This window comes from Abrus precatorius, unplaced genomic scaffold, assembly GCF_003935025.1.
Source record: "Abrus precatorius isolate BTA unplaced genomic scaffold, Abrus_2018 Scaffold2, whole genome shotgun sequence".
Taxonomy (NCBI): domain Eukaryota; kingdom Viridiplantae; phylum Streptophyta; class Magnoliopsida; order Fabales; family Fabaceae; genus Abrus; species Abrus precatorius.
This window is the reverse complement of record NW_020874362.1, coordinates 27,103,837-27,130,746: the sequence shown is the minus strand read 5'-3', so window position 1 is coordinate 27,130,746 and position 26,910 is coordinate 27,103,837. Positions and strand designations below refer to the sequence as shown.

Here is a 26,910-nt window from a genome sequence, read left to right as displayed (position 1 = left end):
AGAAAGTTATGGAACTAACTAATTTAAATAAAATATATCATTTTTATTTATATTAATTATCTTAATTGAGTTAAATGTAATTTATGAGAGCTAGTACTTTATTTGAATTAGGATAAAAGGAAAATTATCATAAATTTAACTCATGTAATATAGTTTAAACGTAAATTTTAACATACGTGAAGAAATGACTTTAAAATTTAGGCATTATTGCAAAAGTCTTTAACAATTAACTTAAAAAATACTACTGTGTATAATAAGAAATTTAATATTAATATTATTGTGTATGATTTTATGGGTTTGAAAGTTAACTCAACTTTAAAAATATTATAATTTTTTTAATCCATTTTTAGATAAAGTCTTTATGAAGTAACGATTTTCTTTCCTTTTTTTCACTCACAGAAGGATTTCAAATTTCACAAACAATGTCAAAACAAATTTGATTCAGATTATAATAATCTTAAATTTTAATTTATCTAAAAAAATACTTTCAGTGTATTATAAATCAAACGTGATTTAAATTTAAAATAAAAATTAAATCAAATTTAGGATGGCAGATTTTTTAATTTTTTTATATATATACACACACACTGGAAACACGAATAATAAAAATAATGTCAAAAGCAATTAAAATTATTAATTTGGTAACTAATTAAATATTTAATTTAATTTCTTCTGTTTGGAGTTTGGGCCGGACTATCCCGAATCGTCGGGTCGGTCCAGCCAAACTTCATCTTACTCGCCCGGGAAAAAAAGGCGGGAAAATGCACTAGCCAGTGTCTTCTACCCCCAGTCCTTAATCCTCCATTCATAGTTAGATACTTAGATTAAACCAGCATAAATCATAATTCTCATTCAAAAGCGTTAGCCACAAAACTTTCGATCTCTTTGGCAACGATGAGCGGCGATCGCCGGAGACGTGATCTGAGAGACACCAGAAATTCCAAGAAGCGGAAGCTTATCCGCAACGCCGAGGAAGAGCTCGAAGCTAAATTAGGGTTCGATCTTTTCACAGAGGGCGAAAAGCGACTCGGATGGTTACTCACTTTCTCATCCGTAAGCTTATTCCTATTCCGTTTTTCTTTTACTTGCCGTGACTCTTATTGCTACTCGTTTGCATCGTTTTAAGTGTGAATGGAGCGGTTACTACTTAGTTGCATTTATTTCGATGAATGATTGAAATTTACTACAGTTAGACGAGAACTTGAGTTTTTTAGTTCCTAATTATAGTTGCAGTCACAACGAGTTGGTTTTCTGTGATGTATTATTCCAATGGGCTTAATACATGTTTTAACATAATTTGCAGTCATCTTACGTGGACGAAGACACTCACAAAGTCTATAGTTGCGTTGATCTTTACTTTGTTACTCAGGTATTGTTTGGTGAAAATGTTTTTCCAAAAGCTTAGTTTTCTTAAAAGTTTGGTAAATAGTTTATTTATTGGAGTCTGCTTGCAGGATGGGTCTACATTTAAGTCAAAATTCAGATTTCGGCCTTATTTCTACGTGGCTACAAAGGTAAGCGAGAATGCTCGTGTGTGTGTGTGCGCGCATTGGCATGGCAAGATGTTTGGGTCCAAGCATGTGTTTGTGTGTGACCAGACAGGAATAATCTATGCTCATCTTTTGTGAATTTATTCTGATTGAGACTTTATTTCTGTAGTAGCCACCGACGTGATGTTGTTGATTATGATTATATAAATTTAATAGGATAAAACAGAGATGGATGTTGAAGCATACCTGAGACGGTGTTTTGAAAGTCAGATTGCAGATGTTGAAATTATAGAGAAAGAAGACCTGGATCTCGTAAGCAATCTATGCATCTCTTTTTTGCTTTGCTTTTTCTCTGATACATAACAAGAAGCTCTGTAAATACAAAATTCACCATTAGCAATCTGTTTTCTTGGATTTCATTTGGTAATTCCTTCTGGAGTCTTTAGAAGGTCATGTCAATGTTATTCTTGATATAATCTGCATTAGTTTCTTGCTATTGTTTGTGGATTTTATATGGTCATTCTGGAAGTGAAATATAAGGTTGCTGTGCTTATTTGAAAATTTCATTTTGTTTCAATTCAGTCAGTTATGTTTACTTTCTATCTCCTCATTTGTTTTCATGATCCTTTACAGAGAAACCATTTGTCTGGGTTAAGAAAATCTTATTTAAAGCTTTCCTTTGATACTGTGCAACAATTAATGGAAGTGAAGAAAGGCCTGATGCCCATTGTTGAAAAAAATAAGGCAAAGTCTGATGCTGCAGAAGCCTTGGAGTATATATTAACAGGAAGAAGGTAGATCAATTTTCACTGAAAATAATTTTTTTAGATTGAATTATCACATGGACATTTTACTTCCTTTAACGATGCATTGCCATCCTTTTAGCTCAGATTATTTTAATTAAATAAACTGTGTTTTCTCACCTTTGATCCTGGATTGTTTGTTGCTTAGCAGAGAACAAAAACCTCAAGATTTTCTAGATTGCATAACTGAGCTTCGTGAATATGATGTTCCTTATCATGTTCGCTTTGCCATTGACAATGGTACCTTTGTTTTGTTAACAACAATTTAATTATCCCATGCTATGCTAGTATCTCTATTTATCATGACACTCATAATCACATGTGATCTAGATATACGGTGTGGCCAGTGGTATGATGTTGGAGTGTCCAACAATGGGGTCACACTTGAGAAGAGGACAGATCTTCTGCAGCGTGCTGAAGTTCGTATTTGTGCATTTGACATTGAGACCACAAAACTTCCATTAAAATTTCCTGATGCTGAATATGACTTAGTTATGATGATATCATACATGGTAGATGGTCATGGATATTTAATCATAAATAGAGAGGTAAGTGTTAACAGCTGATCTCTCTCTATTTTTCTGACTGTATTACAAAGGAAATCAGCAAACATGTTTCATCAGTAGTCTTCTCATGATAAATATATTCTGATTCTCATGATGACCTTAAATAATTGTGTTACTTCGTTTACAGTGTGTTGGGGATGATATAGAGGATTTAGAGTACACTCCGAAACCAGAGTTTGAAGGGTGTTTTAAGGTGACAAATGTTCAAAATGAGGTAATGTTACATGTGAATCCATATATCATTTATGTTATCTGCTTGTTGAAAATCTGTTCCTCAACCCCAAAGTTCTTTTATAACAACGAGGATTCTAACTCATTCAGGTTCACTATCTTCTTCCAGGTTGAACTTCTTAGATTATGGTTTTCTCATATGCAAGAGGTGAAACCTGGTATCTATGTGACGTACAATGGTGATTTCTTTGATTGGCCATTCTTGGAACGAAGGGCAACCCATCATGGGTTCAAAATGAGTGATGTAAGCTGTTAACCTTTTGTTTTTGGCAGTACTGGCTTCTTTCAAATACTAAGTAGAATGAACCTGCTAGCATGTTTCCACAATTTGCCATTTCTTTACATTGATTTATAAATGTTATTTAATAAATAGCTTATGAATGTGAAGAATGAAACTTGATTCCCATAGTATTTGAGCTTGAATTTGACTATGCTATGCAATTGTGGTTTAAGTGAAGAAAATTTTTTTGCACAAAAGTTTTGGTATAAATCATGTCTGTTTTTTTTCCTTCATATTTATCCTTATTCTGAAGCAGTGAAGCATATGGGTTTTTCCCTTTTAATTTATTGATTCAAATTTTTTTCCTTCTATTTCATCTTTGCAATTTAATCTTGCAGGAATTAGGGTTTCAATGCGACAAGGATCAAGGGGAATGTCGTGCTAAATATGCTTGCCATTTGGATTGTTTTGCTTGGGTTAAACGTGATAGTTATCTTCCTCAGGGTAGCCAAGGCTTGAAGGTAAACAGTTTGAACTCAGGTTTTCAACTATTTCACATAATTTATTTTGTTCATTATAATTGTTATTCTCTTCATTGTCTTTCACTGACTTTTTAGTGACATGGTTTTTTCTTTCACGATATATATTTTTTAATTCATTCAAAAGAAGTGCTTGTCCTCACATGGGACTTGCTTATGACTTACGTTCCTCTAAGATGTCATAAAGTGTGGATATTTTTGCCCTTAATGTTTCAACATCATTTTTTCAAAGTTCTACATGTAATATTTTCTATGTTTGTGAATTTCTTTGGTTGATCAATGAATATCATTTAAATAGTGGATAAAACCCATGTATAGTGGATGAGTACATAAGTTTTCAATTGTCCAATTTTCATATTATAAAGTGAAAAAGAAAGTAACAAAATTAGCAGACTAAAGAAAGCTCATTTATAAATAGCATACGAGTACCGATAAGAGCATCAGCATCTATAACAGAAGGTGAAGGTTAGGAGAGAGTAGAACCAACGGTTGTAGGGTAAGAAATAATGCAAGAAAACTACAGGAATTGGGTTTAAGAGAAATCCAACAAAGCAACCCAGGTTATAGGGCAAGACATAATGCAAGAAAACTGAAAAGAATTGGGTTTGGGAGAAACCCAACAAAAATAACCTAACGACATTCTGGACAAGGGAATGTATTTGCTGTATTTCAGGGAATTCTGTGTACAGAAAGTTAGCAACATTCAAAGCACTTTGAAGTACAAGGGAATGAATTTGCTGCCAAAGGGTGAAATGAACATAGAGAACCACATTCACAAAAGCTAGTTCTTCTATTAAAGCACTTAGCATATGCTTAGGGATGGAAATAAAAAAAGCTAGTGTATTTTTATTATGTTTTTTGTTACATGAAACAATGAAAACTTGCTTTTATTATTTTTACTATTTTTTGTACAAATATTTGAAAATAACAAATTAAATGAAAATAACTTAACAACTTTGTAATTGAAAGGAAAATAAAAAAGACAAAACTTAGATGCTGAGCTTTATTGCATGGGTTATTGATAGGAAACTCCAGTTTTAATTGAAAAACAATACTAAAAGCATCTATGGTACTACACTTATGTTTTTCCAAATAAAAAATAGAAACATTTCTTGAATCCAAATGGGCCTTTAGTTTTTCATGTAATATAATTTGAGAGTCCAAATGTTAGTAGTTCTTCTGAATTTCATAAGAAAATTATTAGGATGTCACAGGTTCCTTTCCTTAGTTAAGACTTCCTTGCTTTGTGAAAAAAAAGATTCAATGCAATAATAGTTAAAATGGTCGTTTTATTGGCTAGAGAGAAAACTTACGTATTTCTTAGTGACTCATCTTGATGTGTTTAGGGATGCCCCCTCTTTGTTGCATTAGTTTCGTTTTTAGATTGTAAGGCAATTAGTTTTGTTTGGGGTCATTTGAAAAGGAATTTGGCTTAAGAATTAAGATCTTATATGAAGATTGCCATGGCACTAGCATTGTTATGTTAGAATCTAACTGTAAGGTATGAGATATAGTCTCACATTGGAAGTGTGAGATTCCAATGTGAGGTTTATGAGGCTTTGAGCTTTCCAATTACAACAATTAGCTTTTGTGGTATAGTTTTTCCAAGATTATCAAATATCTGTTTAACTAATTATTCACATTTATTATATTGTAAAAATCATTTTCAAATTTTTATATTTATTAAATCTGAAACAAATTTATTTTTACATTAAATTGAATGGCTTGTTGCATGTTATATTAAATAAAGTGAGAATAAGTTAGGCTTATTTACTTCAGATTAACCAAGTTTGTCCTTTCTCCTTGTGACATTTCTTTGTTTTTATTTAGGCTGTTACAAAAGCAAAGTTAGGTTATGATCCTTTAGAGGTGAACCCTGAGGACATGGTTCGCTATGCAAAGGAAAAGCCTCAGGTATGAGTGATTTGAAGTGATGTCTGTATCATTTATTAAATTGGTTCGATAGTGTATTGGAGGTGAAACATTGTAATAGTGAAAATTTTTGCATTTTGAATTTTGGTAAAATGTTGAGTATGAATAGTAGTCTTTATATTTGAATATTGTTTTTCTTGTTGGCATTATCCTATGATTGTGTACAAACTAAGCATTGACTTGATTGACATTCCTACTCACTTTCCATTGAAAGGGAAGATAGTGGAATAGTGGTTTTATTTGCCAAACAAATTGTGATACAAATTGGTTTTAGGTGAGATTGCTATGGTCCAATATGGATAATTTTACATAAAGTAGAGAAGAAATATGGAGGTAAAATGAATAATCTTTTCTGTAGGTTAAAATGAAGTTCTACATTTCAGCTTTTGGAAAACTTAAATGAGAGCTTTTAAATAAGTAAAGTATATAAATTAATTTTAACCTATGAAAGAAATTTGATCATCTTGTTTTTTACTAATTTTTTGGCTACAGTATTTATTAATAAGTTTAGTTAAAGTGGACCTATATTAAATTGAAAGAGAGCCTTTTACTTGATGCTTATTTTCTAAGTAAAATAGACTCCTAATTTTATAGGTCTTTTGGGTTCTGGCAAATATAGAGCTCAACAATGGGGTTATATTGTATATCATTATACCAAATTCATGAAAGTATTGTAGCTCAGTGAGGAATTGTGTAACCTTTATGTTTTATGAAGAAAGTGAGCATAATCTTTTTTACCTGCTTTTTTCATAGCATATGTTTGAGAATTGATATTTGGAGAAGGGAGAAGAGTACAAATTGTAAACATAAATTGATAGATTCATGTAAATATAACATAACACTCTTCTCAAACATACCCTTATGGTATGTCCTTCTTTGTCAATGGAGTTCTCAATCTGAAAAGTTGTGCTTTTGATCCGTAATAAGACATCTTAATCATTTATTTTTTTATTTGAATTGTTATTGCAGATGATGGCCTCCTATTCTGTTTCTGATGCAGTGGCAACTTATTACTTATATACAACTTATGTTCATCCTTTTATTTTTTCACTTGCAACCATTATACCCATGTCACCAGATGAGGTTTTGCGCAAAGGTAGTGGGACCCTCTGTGAAATGTTGCTTATGGTCCAGGTGGGCTCCTATGCATGTGTTCATTGATGTTGAAATTTTCACATAAATTTTTTCATTTCAAGGCTTCTAGTTTCTCATATTTATTTTTGCATATTTTTCAGGCATACAAAGCTAATGTCATTTGCCCTAACAAACACCAATCTGATTCAGAGAAGTTTTTTAATAATCATCTTCTTGAGAGTGAGACGTACATTGGTGGTCATGTGGAATGCCTTGAAAGTGGTGTATTTAGATCTGATATTCCATCTAGCTTTGCACTTGAGCCATCTGCCTATCAGGTTTGTTGTTTTCCTCTTCGATTACTTTAGTGTTGACTATGCACTGTTTTTTATTACAAAATATGCCATACAATATTGATTTACATATGTGTAGATGTTAAAATTTCACATTAATTACAAATATGACTAAATAAGAACTTATAAAGATTGAAGCAATTATTGCCTTAGAGTCTATCGTAGATTCTATCGTAAGTTTTTGGAAGTAAGTTATACCTAATTTTTTAATAATTAATATGGTATCAGAGTCTATCGTAGATTCAATATTGAAAGAAAAAGAAAAGGTCCTTAGATTTTTTCATTGCAGTATTAAAAAAATAATTTAATCCTATAATTTTCACGCACTATATGTCCAATTTTGAATGTGAAAAGGTGTGTTAAAGTCTAACGATTACTACAAATATAGTGAAATAAAAGTTTATAAAAATTAAAGCAATTCTCACCTTACAGGTTAATTTTTAGGAGTGAGATATGCCCAATTTTTTAATATACTTGTTACAATTTTCAGTTTTGAGGAGGGAGGGGAAGTGATAGGCCACAAGTATACGATTATGTTTTGTAGTATAAAAAGATAGTCTCCCCATGGACTATCCCATTAAGTACTGATTAATTGCAACTCAATTAAATAAAATGCACTCAACTGACTATCTTTAAAATAAAGAGAAATATTAAAAGGAGGGAAAACAATAAAAGTAATAATTAAATGTATATGTAAGATTAAATTCAAGAATTTCCTATAAATTGATTTCACTCCAATGGAAATTGATGACTTTGCATCAAAATGAGCCTCTTGAAAACCTTATTTAATTTTGAAGAAATAATGTCTTAAGGTAATTACTATTTTCTTTTATCATCTTTAAATAACAACCTGTTGTCAATAATTCAAATATACATAGGGATAGGCAGAGCAAAAGAACTTGCTACCTTGCCTTTGTTTGAGTCTAGTTTCCCCTACATGGTCCGTGATCACGGGATTTTTTGTGGGGTGCTGGCGGATCTTGCTGCCATGCTCAAATGAAGTCCAAATTGGTTAAAGCTTTGAGTGACCATCCCACAAGCTTGCTTCTTATTTTTCTTACACCTACCAAAACAGCAAAATGCTAAAAGCAGCTGTCCTAACTACAAGCAATGCAATTTAATTTAAAAATGAGTATTAATTGCTTATTTCTAAGAAATTAGGTGCTAATTTTTTTGCAAATAATATGCATGATTCACACATATTAAGGAGTGCAGAGCAGATATGAAAAAAATATATCTTCTGCTTTATATTTTGTTAACTCTGATATTCTAATTTCTTTGTGATATCTTTCTGTAAATATGTTTGACTAATCATGGAGTGCGTGGTTCCAGCAATTGATCAACAACCTTGATCGAGATCTACAGTATGCTATAAGAGTGGAGGGTAAGATGGATTTGGAATCTGTCTCTAATTATGATGAAGTAAAGAATGCCATCATGGAAAAGGTACTGATTTTGGTTTTTGTCTAGCCAACTTTTCAGGTATAATTACTTGCCTATATTAATCATGTCTAAATCTGTCAATTAATTGTTTGGTTTTACATTTTCAAAATCATTTTTTGCTATACTTGTCATCACAGAAACCACTATTTGTTCATTTGTTTAATGTGGTCTAAAACACTGAAAATTACAAATTACTATATGCATGGCATTAATAAGACATGACCTATTTCTCATTATGCATGCAGCTTGTAAAATTACGAGATGCGCCAATACGTGAAGAATGCCCCCTCATTTATCATCTTGATGTAGCTGCTATGTATCCAAACATAATCTTAACAAACAGGCTTCAGGTATGATGAGATTTCTATTTCATTATATTGCTCTTTAGCAGGATTTGCGGGTTGATAGAACAATCTCTATCCCACACAAGCATATTATATTTTGATTGAAAATAGAAGAAAAATACAGAAATGGAAGAGAAGATTTTCCCAGCCAAGGAAAAAATCCTTAGGCTCCAAGCTATGAGCTGAAATGATAAAATATATAAACGATTCCCACAACATAGAACTTTCTCCATTTTTTAGATTAACATTCTCTCACTGTAGCTTTTCTTTCCCATGTTACTCTCTTCACACCCATTACACACCCCTTCTCTTAATTACAACTGGGCCTTGGATTTAAGCTTTGAGAATACACTTGTAAGGCCTTCCTGGGCTGCACATGTCTGACACTGGTATATGAGGTTTGTTCATTGAAAATTAAGTCTTCACCACTTCAAATTGAAGAATTTAAACATCAAAGCTGGAAATATTCCAAGAAAGAAAGCGAGATAATTGTTTATCATTTTGAAGTCTTCTATTCCTGCATTACAGTGTTATAAGTCTAATTTTGATACGAATGTTTCTAAATATTAATGTTATTCTCCAATTTTGCTTGGATGGCTGTTCAAAATAATGTGAATAAGACTGGTAAAGGATAAGGATAAGTGCAATATGCAGTTTGAGGTATATTTTAGTGGGAATATGTGATTTATGCAAGTCTTTGGCATATATGAAAAAACTCAGCTGGTAGCATGGAGTATTTTTGGTCTTACGCACTTGTGATTGTTGATAGAGGCAGTGCATCTCATCACATTATTCAAATGGTTTCTTAGCTTTTTATGGAAAAATCTTAATGTGTATAAGCATTTGAAGTAAAATGTTAGCAGATGATTTAAAGATATTTCTAATTGTTCACTCTCCCATTCCCTAAGGGAAATTTCTTTCCATATTACAGCCACCATCAATTGTTACAGATGAAGTTTGCACTGCATGTGATTTTAATCGTCCAGGAAAGACTTGCCTACGCAAGCTTGAGTGGGTTTGGCGTGGAGAAACATTCACGGCGAAGAAAAGGTACACTTTCCTTTTTGTGTAATTGTTTCCTGCTCTGCAGATTTTTGAACGTGTCTCTGGAAAATTTAATAAATGATTGACTAGAGCTTTTATTGGAAATCATTCAGTGACTATTATCATTTAAAGAAACAGATTGAATCAGAGTTTGTTGATGGTTCTGGGGAGGGGCTGTCAAAATCTTTTCTTGACCTTTCCAAGTTAGAGCAACAATCAAGACTAAAAGAGCGTTTAAAGAAATACTGCCAGAAGGTTATGACTGTTTTATTTAACCTGCTTGTTTAAACAATGTATAGTTATGGTATACTAAATCATGATGGGTTTCATAGGCGTATAAAAGAGTACTTGACAAACCAGTTACTGAACTTCGTGAAGCAGGAATCTGCATGCGTGAAAATCCATTTTATGTTGACACTGTTCGCAGGTGAGTTAAGATTATTGAAGATTACTTTTGAATAGAGTAAATTACTTTTTCCTCTCCTAACATAAAACTACAATTTCCTCCCATCTTATTTTAAAATATACAGTCACCCCTCTTCAAAGGCGAGGACAATTTATATTTGAGTTCATTTTAATGTAAATAAATTTTTTAGAGATTTTTTTAGTTATTTTCAACTTGACTGCATAGTAGTAAATAGCATACTATGGCAGAGTGAAGTGGCCTTTGGCTGTTACAGGATTCAAATAGCGGAGTGGTTTTCAACAGCTGTTATTGCAACCACAATAGATGCCAAAATAGCGGCTTTTCACACTATAGCAGCACTACTATGATATAGGCTTCGAAAACCCATTTTTACCCTGAAACAAGATTTTTTAGTTTTAGAGTTTTTTGGGGTAAATTTTTTATATCTTCCCCATTTTCTAATGCATTTTTTGCCTCTAAAACATAGTAGGATCTGAAACCTTTCTTCCTTGCCTAAAACCAAAAGTTACTGCTGTTTTGATCTCTCTTCTTTCACACTTTACAGGACTATTTTCTTTTTCCTGTGTTGTTTTCTTTCTTCTTTAGACTTCCCAGTTCACATTCTGCTAATTTTTATTATGTTCTTTTATATTAATTTTCCATCATCTTTTATTTTATGACCTCATTAGTATGTTCTTATTGCTTCTAGATTGGTGGTGATTGTGTTTAGATCAAGACTATTCTTTATCATGGATTTCTTTAATTGTTTGTTTATTTATACGTGTAGTATAAATTATCTAGTTTGTATAATAATATTTTAAAATGGTGAGCATCACCCTTCTTGCTATAGCATTTTCAGAGTTGGCTGCCATGTGTTGCTATCTGGGAATGATAACAATGCTTGATTGACAGCTAGTTTTGAACATTTACTACTGTTAAAAGTTTTGTTTATATTCAAAAGGACAGATTTAACTTCATTTCTTAGAGTAGGGAAGTGTATATTTTAAAATAAGGGGGAAGGGAAGTGTAATTCAAGTCTCTCTCAAGGGAGGGGAGTGTAAATTACTCTCTTGAAATAAAGTTAACCTTTGCACATATAGTTTGATGTAGACAGTAATTAGTATGTCCTTGTATGTTTATAATCTGTGGAGCATATTTGTCATACAGCTCATAATGTAAGCGAGGTTAACCTTTACAGAATCTCTCTAAGTTTCTACTGCACCATTGTTTCATTGCTTGTATTTTACTAACCCCAGTTTTTGTGCTATCTGGTTCAAGTTTTCGGGATAGAAGATATGAATATAAAGGCCTCAATAAGGTTTGGAAGGGAAAACTATCAGAGGCCAAGGCTAGTGGAAATTCTATGAAGATCCAGGAAGCACAAGTATGAATTATATTAATAACTTGTTGATTCTTGATCAGTTTACTCAGTTTGCTACAAACAGTACATTACTATGTTGGGATTTCATTTTAATTATTTTATGCATCAGGATATGGTTGTGCTATATGATTCTTTGCAACTTGCTCACAAGTGTATACTTAATTCATTTTATGGATATGTCATGCGCAAGTGAGTATATTGACCTCCATATTTTCTTGAAGTTTCATAATTGGAATTCATTTAATAACATTTGCTATTTTTTCTTAATCATCTTGTGCATCAATGTTTATCTTACAGGGGTGCAAGATGGTACTCCATGGAAATGGCTGGAGTAGTCACATATACTGGTGCAAAAATCATTCAGAATGCCCGCTTGCTTGTAGAGAAAATAGGAAAACCACTTGAATTAGACACGGATGGTATCTGGTGTGCACTTCCTGGATCTTTCCCAGAAAATTTCACTTTTAAAACAAAGTATGTTCTCTAATTTTAATCAGACTTTATTTTAGCAGCTTGAATGCTGGCAATTCTATGATGATTTTAGTCTAATTTGTTTATATTAAGAAGAACTTTGGAAATTGCTGACTCCAAAATTAAGGGACATTGATTTAGATATTCTTGTATTATTCTTCCAGCTTTCAAGGCATTGGCTGCTGGCAGTTTATTGTGCTACATCCTGCCTATTTTTTACTGTTTTTCTTCCAAGTTCCAAACTGTTATTCTCTAACTTTTAACATTTTTGAATGCTGTTGGTAGAAATCTAAAATGCTTACTCATATTTAATGCATTTCAGAGGCTCAAAGAAGTTGACAATCTCATACCCTTGTGTCATGCTTAATGTTGATGTGGCAATAAATAATACAAATGATCAGTATCAGGTCAGCTTGTAATTTTATTTGTAAATGATTTAATTCACAATTTGATGTACCTGCTTCTGCTTCTGTGTTTTGCAGCAATTAAAATGCAATTTCGTTGCTTTTACATGCAATCACTTCATTCTTTCTATTTCCCATTTTCTGTCAGACACTCACTGATCCAATTAGAAAAATTTATACAACTCACAGTGAATGCTCTATTGAATTTGAGGTGGATGGACCATACAAGGTAAAATGTAGCTGTAGTTTCTGATTTAAATATTTTCTTGAGTTTCACTATTTTTAAATAACTTATATAAGTTTGATTTGATGTAGGCAATGATCCTTCCTGCTTCCAAGGAAGAAGGAATTTTAATTAAGAAGCGATATGCTGTTTTTAATGATGATGGAACCCTTGCAGAACTGAAAGGTTTTGAGATCAAGCGCAGAGGTGAACTGAAGCTTATCAAAGTTTTCCAGGTATATTGATAAAGAATAGAGATCATTAGCTTCAAGCACAAATCTGGAAATTACAATCTGATAATGATGAGAATGTATAATTTTACTTTCTTCCTGATGGCTCTGGTGTGGTCGTATGATAAAGCAATTGTTGTTCTTAATACAAGGCTGATAAGTAAGGAGTTGTTTTCTGTGGAACCAAAACTAGTTAAAGTGGATTATTAACTACTGGCAGTGTTTTAGACAAATTCGTAATTGAAAAAATTTACACTTACAATACTTTTTAGAAATATTAGTTCCAAACTTGGTGGGTGCCTATTCTCTGGATTGGTTCATGTGATAGCATTGAGCAAATTCTTTTTATGAATTTTCTATTTGTATATTGTCATTAAGTTGAAAAAATTATGAAACAGCCTTGAATGTTGTTCAATGTTCAGGTTCTTTTTAATGGTTATTATGTTCTTGATACAAAATTAGAATGTTCTTTTTTTAAGTTCTAATTTTTTTTAATTGAAACATATTTCTTGTCACAGGCTGAGCTTTTTGACAAGTTTCTCCATGGTTCAACCTTAGAGGAATGCTATTCAGCTGTTGCTTCAGTGGCAAATCGCTGGCTTGATCTTCTTGATGTATGCTAAAATCTGCAGTTTAATTTATATTTTCTAGTGTAATTGAATGATGTATTAGGAGCATTGATATATGTATGCTCAAATTAGTTTGTTGAAGATACTGATGGTTTTGACCAGATACAACTTTTATTTCCTTATAATGTGAACTCTTTGTCATCATACAGAACCAAGGGAAGGATATTGCAGACAGTGAGTTGCTTGATTATATATCAGAATCAAGTACCATGAGCAAATCTTTAGCTGATTATGGGGAGCAGAAGTCATGTGCTGTTACCACTGCTAAACGTCTTGCTGACTTTCTTGGGAAAACAACAGTCAAAGATAAAGGTCTTCGATGTCAGTACATAATAGCAAGTGAACCTAAGGTGTGATCCATGTACAGTACGGAAAATTCATGAATCACAAATATGTTTTTTCTTTTTCCTTTTTCATTCATCCACAGTAAGCCTTTATCACTTAGTTAATATTATCTGAAAAATCTGTCTTTGCAGGGAACACCAGTGAGTGAGCGCGCTGTTCCTGTGGCAATATTTGAAACTGAAGCTGGTAATTTTATATTTTGGGATTTTTTTAAGTCACATTACAATTTTATTCTTGTTTACATTTTATAAGGAAGTGTATGCGTAATGTTTGCAGAGGTAATGAAGTTCTATGTCCGACAATGGTGCAAGGTCTCGTCAGATGTTGGCATTCGATCCATAGTTGACTGGTCCTATTACAAGCAGCGGCTTAGTTCTGCAATTCAAAAAATTATCACTATTCCTGCTGCAATGCAAAAGGTTTATTAAATTTTTCTTTTAACGTGGGAAATGATGCATTCTTGTTTGCTTTAATTTTTTATTTTTTTAACTAGAGTTTAATGCTCGTAGGTTGCCAATCCTGTCCCTAGGGTAGTTCATCCTGATTGGTTGCATAAGAAGGTCCGTGAGAAGGAGGACAAGTTTCGCCAACGAAAGTTAGTCGATGTCTTTAATTCAATGAACAGGAATGAGCGCTCAAAAAAGCATAATGATTCAAATCATGTCCATCTTGTGATGGATGATGAGACTGTTAATGACTTGGAGGACTTTGGAAACAAGGCCAGAAGTTCTGCATGTGGACCCAGACCAATTATACGACATTATGAAGCTAATAATGAACGACATTCAGTGAAGCTCAGTGGTCAAGAAAATTCAAAGCCACAGGATGATGATAATGGCAGCAAGGGTCAGTTACTTTCACCATTACAGCAAAATGAAATATCATGTGAAAATGTTGACAGAAATGTAGATTATCAAGCATGGCTTCAAATAAAGAAGCGAAAGTGGAAAGATATTCGGGAAAGGAGAAAGAAGCAAAGGTAAAGTGATTATTGCTACCTTTATACTAAAGTTCATGCATCGATATTAGGAAGTCCTTTGGGGTGGTTCTTATTCAAAGAGCAAGTCCCAAAAGATAATCTTGGGTTGTTTGAAAGAAAAAGGCTAAATGATGTATTAAATATATGCTGCTGCATTGTCTACTGAAATGAATTCATTTGCTGCATTATGCCTTTAATTTTATTATCAGCTCCCAAGAATATGATTAGGACAAAGGAGACATTTAGCATAATTATAAAAGTTTGTGTTGCCATGTAGTGGGCAATTACTTTGTTTCAGAATTTGTATGTTGAAAGTCTTATGTGTAACAGCTTGAGAATTCAATTCTTTCTAAGATATTCAGAAGTTAGGAGAGTTGAAAAGGGATAATCATAGGTGGCACCAGCACCAGTAGAAGGGCCAATCATGATTGTTTGTGTGACTGAATTTACTTTTAACCTGCCTGCTACTCTTAACCTCCATACCTAGAACATTATTAATGGATGAAAACCTGACTGTCATGATAGATACCCGAGTTTTCGTTGTTGTGGTTTGTATTTGTCTGCGCTCCCAAATATTATTGATTGGTAGTGTCAAAGCTTTTCTTTTGTCAGATTGGAGAATGCAAAGAAATCTGACCATTTAAATGGTATTCTTGAACAAATGAATGGTAAGGGGAGTCAGGGAAGAAATAATGTCAGTTCATATCTTAGAAGGCACGAGGCAGATCTAAAACAGTACCACTGGCAGGTAGTGTTAAATTTTGCAACTAGTCAGCTTTACAATGAATGGTATGATTTTTTAAATTTCTTATTCTTTTTTTCCTGTGATTCAGATAGTACAACTTATTCAGAGTTCAGAAATCGGCCAATTTTTTGCTTGGGTTGTTGTGGATGGGATTATGCATAAGATTCCTGTTTCTGTTCCTAGAGTCTTCTACCTGAATACCAGATCACCAACTACTAAAGAATTTCTGGGTAATTGTGTCAACAACACTCTTGCTTGTGGAGGGCATACTAAAAACTTTCAGGTTAAGCGTGTCAGCAAGATTCTTCCTCATGGAAGGCATAGTTATAATCTGTATGAGGTACTGTGGGGTTATTACTTTTTTTTAATACAATTTCAGATTTTTATTTATTTTTTAATTTTTTCTCATTTGAAGGTATCCATATTGCTATGAAAATTTTACAGGTCACGATTAATGAAGTTCAATATAGGGAAGCAAGTAAAACACTTGCAGCTCTTCTAGCAGATCCTGATGTTGAGGTCAGCATATTTATTAATCATATATATCTGTATGCATATTTGTATGTATTTTTGTGTGGACAATTTGTTGTCTTTATCTTCATTTTCTCTCCAGGGTTAAAGGTTGTTTTTTGTGTGTTGTACTAGTATGCCATCTAATTTTAAGAGTACGAGTTGCCCTAATTAGAAGTGGTTTCGCTAGATTGTTTCTTTTCTTGAACAAGGCAGTGAATATACCCTTTTCAATAAAAATTATAAATGGCTTACAATCTCTTTCATTTTGGTACAGTTTGGCTTATTTTGGTAGACAAATGCCTAGATTTGTTCATGCTTATCGAGATTGACCAGTAAAAGTTGCAATATGGACTGGTTTTTTAAATCTTCACTTTAAGCATATACGGCTGTGGGTATGTGTGAAAGGCCTACTTTCTTTTCCAAATTGTGAGGAACTTTTATGTTGGATAAAATGGTAATCCTTTCAAATCTGAATTGTTACTTCATCCCATGTATGCTTCTTAGATTATAATTAAGACTCCATCTCTCACTTTGAATTTGTATACATGCCAAAGGAATTGATGTGAATCCTTCACATATTATTTTGATGTATGTTTTTAGCTGGGCTATTAGGATCATTCAAGAACTTACATTATATTATTAGTTTTACGCCCATAATGTCAAATGATGGGTGCCACTGTATTGAATGTAACTTGGGGGATGCAATTTTTTTGTCAGGGAATATATGAAACAAAGATGCCACTGGAGTTTAATGCTATAGTCCAGCTTGGTTGTGTATGTAAGGTGGAAAAAACTGCCAAGGAACGTAGTCTACAAGATCCATGGAATTTGAGTGAATTGCACATGAAGACCACAACAGAATGTGCTTATCTTGAACAATCTTTATCCTTTTTTTACTTGTACCATAGGTAAGTGGAGGCTAAATGTCTACAGGGATATTTTCTCAATTATTTCTTCACTCATTTCATTTAATTATATTTTCTTTAAAATTGAATTTCATGCTTTTTCCATGCTTTCCACAATATCTTTTATTAACTTCAGCATCTCCGAGGGACGGGCTATATATGTTGGATATTTTCCTGCGTCGAAAGCAATAACTGTTGTGGTAGTTAATCCCTATCAAAACAAAGATTTATCACCAACTTTTCTTGAAAAACAATTTCACGATGCTTCCCAAGCTTTGTCTATTGAGGCACCTCCGAGGAATGGCATTAATTTTAAGGTAAACCAGCAACATTTCTCTGATCATAATTTTGATTCCTTTCAGTAATTCTTAAAATCTAATCTGTAGATGTTCTTTTAATTATATTTATGTTTTAAAATTTCTAAATGCAAGTGTCTATGTACTTAATACTTATGTATTTTCACGTTTGAATATAATTATGTCCAACATTCAGGTGGACTATGTTACGCATGTCAAGGATGCTGAAACAGTGATGCAAAGAGCAATAAGTGGTCACAGGTTATTTTTCTTGCTTGACTATAATATTTTCTAAGGATGCTAAAACAGTGATGCAAAGAGCAATCAATGGTCATAGGTCAAGAATGTAGCATAACTTAGGTTTTCTTTTAAAACAATTTATTCAACATATACAACGTTACAAAGAATAAGAAGTTATACGTACCAAGTTTTTGTTAAATATTGTAACTTGAATTGTATCAATGCGTTAAATTGCATTAACTTCTGTAATTTTTAATAAAAGCTTATTATATATAATTTCTTATTTTGCACGTATTAGTAAAATTGCTTTTAAAAATATGTGACTCTGTTTTCTGTTGTGCACAAATTCCTTTAGCTGCTTAGTGCAAACAAATTTAACCGTATACACCCTAATTTTCTTTCCGGAACGTAATATTATAATCTGTGAGTAAGGAATCTATCACCGTATGAAGGTGAATTTAATGTCCCAAGTTTTCAAATTTTAACTCCTGAGCTGGTTGATAATCTCATTCTTCCCTTGTCTACGTTTCTAAGAATATAGTTGAATATTTTATAAAGTAGCAGCTAATTTCACACCCAATTGTTTTCCCATCGTCTTTTGTTACGAAAAATCTTTATTTGGAAAAATAAGAGTGAACCATGAAATTGGTCCTTGAAATTAAAATTGCTGATTATTTTAGTTCTTATAATTATAAAAAAGAATTTACTCCTTAAACTTGGAAATCATTATAGTTCTTGATGTTAAGGATTGTAAATTTGATCCATGGCTTTGACAATTATCGATCATTTTGGCAAAATTGACTCAGGTTTGTAATTTTTGGGATTAATTTGGTCTATTGCTCGAAAATAATTATTTTTACAACTTCTTGATAGAGTTTTAGAAAATAAAAACTCTTGGTTACGAGACATTCTTGAACATTATTTTTCAAAAATCACAGTTAACTGTTGTTATTACCTTACCAGCCATTTCCTTTTGTGGCTCCTCAGTCCTCACCAGAGTATTTTTTCTGATACATGTACTGTTAGATGCTAACGACGTGATACATGGTGAGTTGGTTCTATAGAGGCCATACCTCAATATGAAGCCTGTTCATGAATTGTTCATGGTAGCCTGTATGCTTTGCAACTGAGTCTCGTATCGGGACCATAAAACCCCAAATCCCTTAATTAACGTCATTATCTTAATTTGATTTTTATTTTTGAGAAATTAAATTAAACACAGATGCAGAAGCAAGAGTGAAATAAGATTTTAAATCTTGAGTAGAGTGATAGGCATGTAGTGTAGCACTGGAGTTTATATATAAATACGTTGTGGTTCGTCTGGACCTGATTTTAACCAATAGATTCCATATTTTGACCCCGCAAGTATAGGGGGAGTTCATTTCATGGGTCTATTGTCTACATTTGCGTTAGTTATTATTCAAACTTCAGACCAAAAAAATGTTCAAACTTAAAAAGAAGATTAAGTGCGATCACAACTTGAAATTTTAAAGGTGTTTAATCTCCATGGTCTTTATATGATTTTAAGGTTTTCCAATTCTGTTCTTTTCTGAGTTCTATGGGCTCTAAATGTTCTAAAATATGAAAATTCGTTTTTCTATTTACAAAATATTTTGGACTGAATTATTTCGCTCTTCTCTGATAATCTTGGTCATAGGAATGAGCATCATGGGCCTATGGTTGCTGTCATTGAGTGCCCAAATGTTCAGCAAGTAAAATTGGGCATTCGAGCTTTGGATGGTTTTCCATGCCTGAGTATTCCTTCTAATGCACGAGATAGTCAGTATCAGGTAAAAATGTTCTGAAACAACTGGTTCTTCTCAAGATTTGGATCCTTTTCTGTTATTGGGTACCGGGACATAGTCAACTTAGGAAGAGAAAGAAACAATTTTTATCAAATATAATTAGGGAGTCTTACAATCAATCAGAATAGGTCTTTATTTTACAAGAATTGGAATTTTTTTTTTCTTTAACATGATCATATTCTATCTCTCGGATCCGAATTCCTTCTCCAAGCTTGTCTGTATTTATCTCTTTTCTGCTAAATTCTTACTATACTTAATTTTGGCTCTTTTTAGATTCTTGGATGGCAACAAGTTGCTGCTAAAATTGGAATGCAACGTTGTGCTGCATCAGTCCAATGGCTAAATGAGAGAATTGCTCTCTCAAGATATGCCCATGTAAGCACTTCAAATCTTTGGCCGCATCTTCGGGAAAATTACCAAAAAATTTAAATAAAAGGATGTATTTGTAAACGAAATTTTCAGTTTAGGAAAAGTTCATCAAACAAAAGTGGTTAATTAAGCCAATAACTAAAAACATACGTGTCACTCTTTGCACGTCGTTAACCGAGTGAGTGGTAAATTGTTCGTAGAATGCAAATATTTTTTATTTGAGAAATTCTATAATGCAATTTCCCCAACCATTTTTTCTTCATATGCGTGTTTCTTTTGCAGGTACCGTTGGGGAATTTTGAACTTGACTGGCTTATATTTACAGCGGATATCTTCTTTTCAAGAGCGATGCATGATAAACAGGTTCTGATTTTGATTTTAGTTCTTGGAGTGTTATCAACCAAATGAAGCCTACTGCCCCGTTTTTGTCCCCCCAATGATAATTCGTTTCTACCCATTCATATCTTAATGAGATATTCATTCGTACAGGTACTTTGGATATCTGATGACGGCCTTCCGGATTTAGGTGGCATTAATGGTGAACAGAACTGTTTTGTTGACGAGGTCCGTCATATAGATATTTGGTTCTTCATTGACCCAATTTTTTGCTGACCTTTAATGTTTTCCTATTTTCGATTTTGCAGAGTTAGTATTAATCAATTTTACTATTATTATTAGGGTCTTGCTAACCAGTACCGGACATTGGTTAAAGAATGAAAAAATAAAAAGTTTTATTAAAAATCAGTGGATTGCATTTAGGATGAACTTAGATGCAGTATTATAAATACTTTGGTCCTATGTTTCAATCAAACCGGAATTTTATCTACACAATTTGCAACAATATTAAATACAAATTTTAAAATAAAATTCTAATTTTAATTAATAAATAGTACAAACAATACTTAAAGAACAATATATAAATTTTCTCCTTGCATTTATGATCTTTTTAATAAAAATTTCTATTTATGATTCCTTAACTAGTGCTTTAAGGGCACTTGTTGGCATTCGTATTATTATTATTATTATTATTATTACCATTATTATTAGGAAATAAAAATTTTTTTTATATTCCTCTGAGAACAACGGTACTAGTTTTTCCATATAACTACCCTTTGAACAATGTCACTCAACCACTAGGACTTTTTTGAGGTGTGTGTGAATCGTCATTAGTAACCAATTTTTATAAAGATCACCATGTTTAACTTGTTCTTATTTTGTTAAAGGCCGTTATTCTGTTGGGGGACATCTTCCAGTTTTATTAAGAGTTTGATAATGAATTAATTCACCACTCTCTTTGACATAAAGATCAGATTTTAAGCTGCAGATTCAAAAAATTTGCGGATAAATAGTACAGGTGCCCAAACCGTGCAATAAGTGTCACCTGGGCATGATTTCCCCTTAATAGTTATTATTTGATGATTGAGCATGCTCATATTTGATCCTCTCAAATTGACTGCTGTGCTATTTGAAAGTAGGTCCACCAACCTGTCCTTACATATCCCGGGGCTTATAGAAAAGTTACTGTGGAGCTAAAGGTTCGATAATCTAAAGTTACTTGCATCACATTGAGCAAGCTTTTATCAGTTGGAATTCCCTTCTATTTTATTTATTTATTTATTTGCAGATACACCACCTGGCCGTAGATGCTCTTCTAAAATGCAACCAAGTTAATGAAATGGAAGGTGGTGCTTTATTAGGATTTGATCATGAATATGATTCTGGAGCATTTTCTGGGAATGATCAGAATGGCGTTGATGAGTCTACCTCTTGTGCAAATCCCTTCCGAGTCCTAATACAGTTGATCAGAATGATTCTTGCAGATGCTGCTAAATCACAAAATGTTTATGCTGATGCAATATTGCAACATCTATATAGATGGCTTTGCAGGTTTTTACTAACTTTGTTTACCATCCTATTCTTTTTTATTTGTCTAACCACCGCATTCCTTCCCATGTTGCAGCCCTAAATCTAAACTTCATGATCCAGCTCTCCACCAGCAACTCCACAAGGTAAACAATTTACACTGAAAGATGCTGTATGATGCATGTAAAGAAATTTGTTTGTTATTTTTTCTATTTTATTATCATAAATTTTATTATCTTTCCAAATGTTCTGTTTAAATGGATAAATCAATCAAAATTGCTTTAGTGAATTGGATTATTCCCTGAAATGCTATATCATTTTCCTACCTGTTAAGTGGGTTTCCATGATTTTGGATTTAGGCTTGTTGGCCCTGATTAGTTCATTTCATTGTGATTTATATGTTGGAGTCAAAACTTAAAACCTCCTAATTGATTGTCTCGTGTGTATTTTGATTGCATTGATATTTATAGGTCATGCAAAAGGTCTTTGCATTGTTGCTGGCAGAGTTCCGAAAGTTAGGTGCTACAATTGTATTCGCAAATTTCTCAAAGATTATTATAGACACTGGCAAATTTGATCTTTCAACAGCCAAAGCTTATTGTGACAGTTTGTTAAGAACCATACAATCTAGGTCAGTTTTGCAAGGGCCATAAAAAAATATAACAGAAGTTGAGAACTTTTGTCTTCGTTTAAGAATGAAAAGTTTACAATTTTAAACTGAAAAACATAAAGTTGTGATGAAAGAATCACTTATGTGAGTCTTTCTTTTTAACCAGATTAAACTTCAGTTGACATTAAATTGGTGCATCTTGCTCTCTGTTTTGTAGAGACCTATTTGAATGGATTGAGCTTGAACCACTGCAGTACTGGCACTCGTTGCTATTCATGGATCAGGTTTCACCATCATGATTTTTCTTTTTCATTGTTTAGCCCTCACTATTTAAGTTGTTAGTTGCCAGATAATATTACATTCTTCAAATTATTTCTGAAGCAATTGTGAATGGCGCACTAACATATTAATAAACTCTGGCAGGCTTTTTTGTAATTATAAATTTGAGGGAAATAAATAATTTTTCTTATATAATCATCAAGAAAGTTGCTGATTTAGTATATACTTTTGGCTTTATGTGAAATATCTTCCTTATGTGCAAGGTTTTAATTCTGATGCCAAAATGGGTATAGATATGTTTCTTGACTGATCTTTCATCAATAAAAAAAAAAAGAAGGAAATATTTTTTACTGACGAAGTTAGTATAAGATTTGACAATGGTGTTACATAGTGTTTACTGTTGCTTCTGCTAGTAGTTGCCATACATATTTTACATCTCTGGCAGTACTTTTCCTAGTTAGAATATCCTGTTTTGACATTAAATGCCTAATGATGCTGGCCAAGTGATGAATGCATCTAATTACTTGTAAGCATCAATATTTTACTAGACTCCTGTGGAATTTTAATGTATTTTTTCATGCTTGATGAAGTGGATATAGTTTTTGTTTGACACAGGTTGAACACAGTTTATTTAAAAAACACTGAAATAATATGGTTTATGACCCAGATTATCTGAATACAATACTTTCACAGTTTCCCCCTAACAAAGAGACTCCTCCTTTTGCACCCAACAAACAGCGAGCAATATTGTCTAAATTTGTATCCAGTAACAGACCCTTTAAAGCTAGCTACCACAATGAGATATCAGTTTGGCCTTGGGCTGTTTGGCCGATCAGTTTTGCAGTCTTTCAGTCATTTCACTTGTCATTATTTGCTCATAATGAGCATTTAATCTTATATTGCTTAGTATTGTGATTTTCTTCTTGTAGTATAACTATGGGGGAATACCAGCAAAATCTGACGAAGCCATGAATGATGAAACTCAAGTTGACATTATATCAAGCTGGAATATTGCTGAATACTTGCCAGAAAAAATCCAAGTAAGTAACCTAATATAAGTTTTACCTTGAACACATAAGTGCTGAAGGCAACAAATCTTTACTATGGCAAGATTAGTTTACTAGATTTTAAATGTTTAGCCATTAAATACAGGAACTGATCTGCATTTTTCATGGCTAAGTTGTTTGATCATATTATGACTTTCTACAGGACCATTTTGTATTTATTGTTTCTCAATTCATGTATATTCCCTGGAATTATGCACAAAAACAAGCAGCAATTAGGTCTTCGTTGCAGAACGGTGACTCCTGTACCCCCTCAATTAACATTGGAGCTGCAGAGGCTTTTGAATCAGATATAAAGGAATATATCAAAGGGCAGGTATAACAGTGACAGAATAAGGAATTGAAATTGCATGGTTTCTTGTATTGACATATCTGTTGATTCTTGTATTGTTTTGCATTCTATTCCCCAGGTTAGCTCATACTTCACACACAAACTGCTTGGAATTGTTCATGATATTGGTCTTCATATGAAGGGGATGAGCAGATCAGAAAACAATCATGGCCTTCCTCAAGTTATGGGTGGTGTTCATAGAGGGGATGCTGCCTTGGAATTTATCAAGCATGCCTGTGCTGTCCTGGCTCTTGACCGAAGTGTGCAGCATGATGTTTTGGTAATCCTTGTTTAGGTTTCATGACCTAGTTTGTAAATGTTATGAACCAATTAACCCAAAAAACTTAATCTGTTAGGTGAAGACACGTGAATACTCTATATTACATTTCTAGCTTGCCCCTCCATGCGAGAGCCCTTGGCTGGACGTATTATTAATGATCCAGTGCTAATCGTGAAAAGTAACTGCACTATTTTGGCTTTGCACGGCTGCTTTTTCCCCCCTATTCTTGTATAAGTACCAACGTTACGTTACCATAAAGATGTGTTGTGCACTGCTGATTGCATACTTAAATTTTAAATGTCAAGAAGATTTCATTAAGAAAAAAACAAAAGCTAATAAGAGATTCAATAAGCTGTGTTGCTTAAGATATCAAGAAGAAAGCATAAATGTAATAGAGCAGCTATGCTTATATGCCTCTCCTGAATAATTTAAATTGAATTTCTTCATTCTCCATCTGCTATTTGATTTTCTGGTCTCTACATTTCTCTTTGGTTAGCAAAGCGATAGTTCTGATTGAATCCTTCACATGACAGGTAATGAGAAAGAATTTGCTAAAATATGTTGATATCAGGGAGTTTGCTCCAGAGGCTGAGTTTTCTGACCCTTCTCATTCCTTCATCCTATCCAACGTCATCTGCAGGTAAGAAAATAAAAATTTTGATTATCAATCAAATAATAAACAGTACTGTAGTTTTACTGAATATCAATAGCATTAGGAGTTGATATGATTTTTGTTAAGATTTAATAGCAAGGTATGAGATTCTAGTGCGAGGTTTATATAGACTCTTCGATAATGGTGCTTTTGTGACATGGTTCTTATCATAACACAATGCGATTGCTTATTGCCTCAGGAATGAACTTTACCTTTCTTTCTATTATTTCTTAGGTAAATGCTAACAACTGTCTTAAAGACACTGGTTAGGGAAAAAAAATTAAATAAAGTATTTGTTGTATTAAAAGTATAAAAGTCATTTAATACTACTTTAATTAATTTAAAATATTTAATAAAGTTTATTTTATTGGAGTCCTTATAACAGTGATAGCTAGACTCCATTTCTTATACATAATATTCTCTCATCTCATTGTTTATCTTTTAAGACAATGTAAACTTTTTCAAAAAATTATTAATTACACAATTTACTATGATAAAATGATTTTTTTATATATATATAAATTACCCTTGTTAAAAGAGTTAGAATGTAATTGTGAATTCAATTAAGTGTTTAGGTGAGATATTAATAAATGAGGATATTACTGAAAGAAATTATATTTTCTTGATTTTCTCAAGTGACAGATATTTTGAGAAACATTGTAACCAAAAGATATAAAATATTAGACCAATGGAGCACCTTTGTGTGCTTTGGATTTTGCAAGCTTCCGTATTAATGGCTAGTCATGAACCTCGATAATTTTATTAGCCTGATTTATACGGATGAAATTTCCATTATCTTTTGTGAGATCAAACGATGTTAATCATGGTCCAAAAAAAAGAGCATGTTAAGCTTCCTATATTCACAAGATTAGTTATCCCTTTTCCGGTACAGCTATTGCAATGACTGCAGAGACTTGGACTTGTGCCGGGACTCAGCTTTATTGACTCAGGAGTGGCGGTGTGCGGTGCCACAGTGCGGCCAGCCTTATGACCGTGAGGTGATGGAGAATGCTCTTCTTCAGATTGTACGACAAAGAGAACGACTATACCATCTACAAGATCTGGTTTGTCTCAGGTGCAACCAAGTTAAAGCTGCACATTTGGCTGAGCAATGTGCATGTGCAGGTTCATTTAAGTGCAAGGAAGATGCAAGTGAATTTCGCGCAAAGATGCAGGTTTTCTTGAACATAGCTTCTCGTCAGAAATTCCAACTTCTCCACGAATGTACCTCTTGGGTTTTAGAACTTAGATAGTTTTATTTAAATTTAAGTCAGCGCCTAGGATACGAAGTAAATACAACCTAAACTGTGTAGAGTAATAGTGTCAGTGTATACAGTGGCACATTGCTAGTGCCTCGGTCTGAAGAAATGGCTAACAGTTTAGGAGTTTTTTCAATTACGTGCAACGTGCTCGTTTAACACTGCCCTAAGCAATTCTTTTATTTGTTATTTGCGTGATGTATATATTGTGTATACGATATGTTTATCTCGATCAATGAAATATTCAACATGTAATAGAATGCATCCCAAAAAAATGACCAATTCCTAATCCTTGATTAAAGTGATTATTCACTCCTCAAAAGAGGCTCATGAAGGTTTTGTGCGTTTTCTTTTTACTTTATTTTATTAAGTGTCATAGTAAGATTTGTCAAAATAAATTTATTGAGTGTTCAAACACCTAATTAAGTTTATTGAAATGTATCCTAAATACTAATCTATATCTAGAAAGACCTATTTATCTTTATTATTTAACATATAATAAACCTTATATTTCTTTATTTTTAAATGTTATGTTTATCTTCTTTAGAAGACAAGAGCCACCACACCAGGGGTCAACTATCCATGATAGTAA

At 32.9% G+C, this 26,910-nt stretch overlaps 1 protein-coding gene across 1 annotated transcript; it reads left to right on the top strand.

Annotated features, from left to right (window-relative positions):
• Positions 1 to 894: 894 nt before the first annotated feature.
• On the top strand, positions 895 to 26,410 carry LOC113859736 (DNA polymerase epsilon catalytic subunit A-like). The gene is made up of 49 exons (XM_027492436.1): positions 895 to 1,053; positions 1,304 to 1,369; positions 1,455 to 1,514; positions 1,707 to 1,802; positions 2,124 to 2,284; positions 2,445 to 2,533; positions 2,624 to 2,841; positions 2,987 to 3,073; positions 3,200 to 3,334; positions 3,709 to 3,831; positions 5,680 to 5,763; positions 6,751 to 6,915; positions 7,017 to 7,193; positions 8,541 to 8,654; positions 8,897 to 9,001; positions 9,927 to 10,045; positions 10,153 to 10,294; positions 10,372 to 10,466; positions 11,724 to 11,829; positions 11,936 to 12,015; positions 12,124 to 12,300; positions 12,620 to 12,704; positions 12,850 to 12,930; positions 13,017 to 13,160; positions 13,673 to 13,768; positions 13,933 to 14,133; positions 14,260 to 14,314; positions 14,405 to 14,547; positions 14,638 to 15,107; positions 15,720 to 15,855; positions 15,941 to 16,192; positions 16,297 to 16,371; positions 17,083 to 17,273; positions 17,407 to 17,587; positions 17,763 to 17,827; positions 19,464 to 19,596; positions 19,885 to 19,986; positions 20,263 to 20,343; positions 20,470 to 20,544; positions 21,456 to 21,515; positions 21,605 to 21,867; positions 21,941 to 21,989; positions 22,314 to 22,474; positions 22,671 to 22,737; positions 23,662 to 23,772; positions 23,942 to 24,112; positions 24,207 to 24,407; positions 24,941 to 25,047; positions 25,952 to 26,410. The coding sequence occupies exons 1-49, from the start codon at positions 895 to 897 to the stop codon at positions 26,310 to 26,312; spliced, it is 6,675 nt and encodes a 2,224-aa protein (XP_027348237.1). The 3' UTR covers positions 26,313 to 26,410.
• Positions 26,411 to 26,910: the final 500 nt, after the last annotated feature.

Coding starts and splice junctions, on each gene's coding strand:
- LOC113859736 (XM_027492436.1), top strand. CDS start 895: ATGAGCGGCGATCGCCGGAGACGTGATCTGAGAGACACCAGAAATTCC. Junction 12,016..12,123: donor TATGGATATGTCATGCGCAA/GTGAGTATATTG, acceptor TTTATCTTACAG/GGGTGCAAGATGGTACTCCA. Junction 24,408..24,940: donor GTGTGCAGCATGATGTTTTG/GTAATCCTTGTT, acceptor TTCACATGACAG/GTAATGAGAAAGAATTTGCT.